The 3,802-nt window shown below is 40.2% G+C and overlaps 2 protein-coding genes across 2 annotated transcripts in view; one reads left to right on the top strand and one right to left on the bottom strand.

Moving 5' to 3' along the window:
* Positions 1-457, top strand: part of LOC118331263 (single-minded homolog 2-like) — a 15,428-nt gene extending 14,971 nt beyond the window's left edge. Inside the window, exon 6 of the mRNA XM_035666066.1 lies at positions 386-457. Coding sequence (XP_035521959.1) covers positions 386-457 — 72 coding nt within the window. The remainder of the gene's footprint in view (positions 1-385) is intronic.
* A 1,776-nt stretch (positions 458-2,233) lies between these two features.
* LOC118331261 (single-minded homolog 2-like) overlaps positions 2,234-3,802 on the bottom strand; it is a 7,964-nt gene continuing 6,395 nt past the window's right edge. Inside the window, exon 7 of the mRNA XM_035666065.1 lies at positions 2,234-2,973. Coding sequence (XP_035521958.1) covers positions 2,234-2,973 — 740 coding nt within the window. The remainder of the gene's footprint in view (positions 2,974-3,802) is intronic.

Here is a 3,802-nt window from a genome sequence, read left to right as displayed (position 1 = left end):
AACCAACAACCTTCTGATTGGTGGATGACCCGCTCTGCCTCTGAGCCACAGCCGCCCATACTTGATGAATGTTCTACAAAGCAACGAGTCTTGCTAGTTTATTTATTTTTTACCTATCAACTACCTATTCACAACACTAACATTACCTCCTCTGTCTTAGGCCTAGAATATTGGCAGAGGTGAGCCATGAAGGATATGGCCCAAGAGGAAAAGGTTAAAGGAATAACATTTACCTCTTAACTTGAGGTATGCTTGAACTGCAATATATACAGTTGTCTTTTTGAGAGAAACATAATATTCCACTGTGCAGGACCTAAGGCAAAGCACACATTGCACAACATGACAATTAACCATTTACGTGCCTTTGTGCCTTTTTCCTTTTTAGATGAAGCCAGAGGAACCTTCGAGGAGTTTATCCAGGGTGCTGAGGTACTCCCTACTGTGGCAGGAGAGATGAGGGAAGGGCACAAGCCAGACAGACTCACCAGGCAGCCGGAGGAGACCTATTTCAAGTCTTGGGCAATTATACAACCTACAATTCTACTCGTGTTTGGTTCTTTGTGTTGCAGCCTACCAGTCAGGGTAAAGAAATGTTTGTAGCAGAGTTTGTTTCCACGGCCAAAATGTTTGTATCCGTCATGTGGAGTTACAAACAAACAAATCCATCACAGTGATAGTTCACAGTATCAAAATACATGTACATTTTCTTTTATTACTTTTACAGTTCTTGCCAAGAAATTGAAATGCTGGCCTTTAGCACATTCAGTTGGGATCCAATTTCAGGCAAGTCCTGTTTTGAGAGATTTTCTTACAGCCCTTTCCATTACTTTACTGTACCCCCACAGATTTGATAGGATTTCATAACTTTATTAAAACTTTGTTTTATTGTCATAGCTCTTGGTTATATCAATTATGATAACACTGTGCTCACTAATTTACTGTATAGATCTTGGAATAAGAAAAAGCTAGAAAACAAATAAAGAAAATAGGCAGATCAGACAAGTTAGAAAGTTTGTCCAGAATATTCAAAGTGGGGGCTGGGACTGCCAGGAGCATCTCTCAAATTACTAATACCCCAACTTTTCCTATTATTATTATAAAATATAATTTATAATAATATATAACATATCTTATTTGCCATGCCCATATTTCTAATTGCTTACCAATCAAAACAAGGAAATAGACCTGATGAGCAGATCTCACTCCCAGACACAAACACACACAAACAAGGTTGTTAGGAACCCCTGATCCAAACCACTTTATTTGGAGGTCAAACTAAAAGGGGTGAATACAGTAAATACAGTTTGCACATGTTGAAGCAGGCAGTGTTCGCAGAACATGGTGAGTGCAGTATCATCATAACCAAAAGAACCCATGGCTATATAACCCAAGTTGTAATAAACCATAGTTTTCCTTTTCTTTATTTTATTGTCAACAGAAAGTTTCCATGATACCAATTTCAATATCCATATGCCAATTCAATCAGAGTTGAGCCTCTATGGGCTGTTAGCTTATATTATGCTAAAAATTCCCACGGTTGCCCACTCTATTGCTCCATATTTTGAGCCTGTTAAATGATTCAAGTTATGCAATAAATATATAATACTGAATAAATAGTTCAAAAAATATCCTGCTTGAATAAATGTTTTGACTGTTAAATCAAATTCAAAAGACTTGACCCTCTCAAGAGCTGTTATACCAGAGGGTTATGTCCACTCATAGACAGTTATACTGCACTCAGTCTAGTAAAGGAGCTACAGATCTGTTGCTGTTTGTTTGCCAAAAAATATATGGCTATTTAATTTTGAAAAACTCATCAAAAGTAGATCATGGTTTTGGATGAGTTTATTGATGTTTGCTTGCCATCACTATGTAACATTCTTTTTCAAACCTTGTTTTAACCTTTCAATACTGCCAATACTCACATACCATGAATGACATGTTTTCCAAATGATTCCTGATGTTTTCTGACCCAATACAGGCTGCCTGAGATCCTCCCACACTTTTATAAATATAAACACTCAGATCTTCACTACCAAGTAAGACATGGTATTTCCATGTAAAACAATTAATACAAATGCTACAGTATTTTAAAGTAAAAAATAATCCAAATCATACATAATGATCAGGCCCTAAGTTTGGGTTGAATATTAATACAATTGCTGAGAAAGCTGTATTGCATATATAATCTATAGAATATGTATCAGGTTGTCTTCTGAGCTTCTGCCCTGGGTCACCTCTCATTTGTGATAATGACGGACGTGCCAATGTAATGTGGGATCTCTCTTTGGCTGTCAGGGGACGAGCTGGAGCTGGGGCTGTTGCAGCTGTAAGAGGCTGTCTCTTTACCATGGTAACTGTAGCCATCTGTAAGATGGCTCAGTGCGGTAAAAGGGTGGGCTTTAATGGAATTGTGTTTGCTCAAAACTTCATGAAAGTTCAAAGACATGTGTTGAGCTTGGGCTGGAAGTCCCACCCCAACCCCCATACCTGTTAACATTCTCCTGTCCTCAGGAGACCTGGGCTGCAGCTCCGTGGCAGCTTCACGCTGCTGGTGGCCATCAGAAGGCTGTTGATATTCTACAGCGGGGTGGCTGTAGGGAGCCTCCATCATACACAGCCTCCTCCTCTGCCCTAGCGCCATTTGCACAGGGAGAGGCTGGCCAAGGCTGTGCAGCAGGCCACCCTGCTCACCTTTACCTAGAACAAGGCCACTGAGCAAAGGGCAGGCCAGGGCCCAGTCACCCTGAAGTCTCTTAGCACCTTTTGTATTACGCTGGACATCCTGGCTCAAAGGTTCACTGTCCTTGGTGGCATGAGCATTGGGATGTGGACAAACCTCAGGCACGCTGTGTACAAGCGTGTAAGATTCGTAGGGTTCTTCCTTCAGCCTGCCAGTAGAATGGTTTGTGCTGCTGGAACAGTGATGGGAGATCTTATCGCGGTAACTACGGTCAGCTGTCAGCATGGGGCCTGATGAGGAAAACAATAATCAGGAGCTGAAATTATACCAGAACTTCAGCGGAAAGAGAGAGGCAGTATGATTAGGGTATTTTAACTAAAATGTTAGTCCATCAGTGTGTTACAGGTCCAGTACATGTGATTTAGTGGCATTTAGCAGTGTAGTTACAGATTGCAACCATATTAATTTTATTGATATTTTCTATTTGCACTCTTTCCTACTTCGTACTACAACTGCAGCACAATAATTTCCCTCAGGATAAATAAAGTTCTTATCTGATGTCATCTTATTATTTACTGAAGGATAATTCACAGTTTTTGAGGGGTAACAGTTCACACTACTGAGATTAGATTATTCAGTCAAGCTAGTTCTAGTAGGATCAAGATCTCTTTTGCACAAGAGACCTGACATTACATACAAACAAGATCGCAGGATAATTCATCACACATGCAATTAAATGTTAAATAACTTAGAATGTCTACTGATATGTCTACTGGCATACAAGATTGTATCATCAGCATAGAAGTGAATATGGTGTCCTCTGTCAACCATTTGGAGGTTTGAAACCATAAAAAACAACACTCTGGACTCCAGCTGTTTATGTCAGTCTCAATTCAATTCAATTCAATTGTATTTGTATAGCGCCAAATCATAATAGAAGTTATCTCAGGACACTTTTCAAAATAGAGCAGGTCTAAATAGTACTAAAATTATTTACAGAGACCCAACAGTTCCCACCATGAGCAAGCACGGCAGCAAGGAAAAACTTCCTTTTAAGAGGCAGAAACCTCAGACAGACCCCGGCTCTAGGTGGGGGGTCGTCTGTCTCGACCAGCTGGG

This window comes from Morone saxatilis, unplaced genomic scaffold, assembly GCF_004916995.1.
Source record: "Morone saxatilis isolate NCDOM2014 unplaced genomic scaffold, NCSU_SB_2.0 Contig20, whole genome shotgun sequence".
Lineage (NCBI taxonomy): Eukaryota > Metazoa > Chordata > Actinopteri > Moronidae > Morone > Morone saxatilis.
Note: the sequence above shows the minus strand (reverse complement) of the source record. Positions and strands in the feature narration are given on the sequence as shown.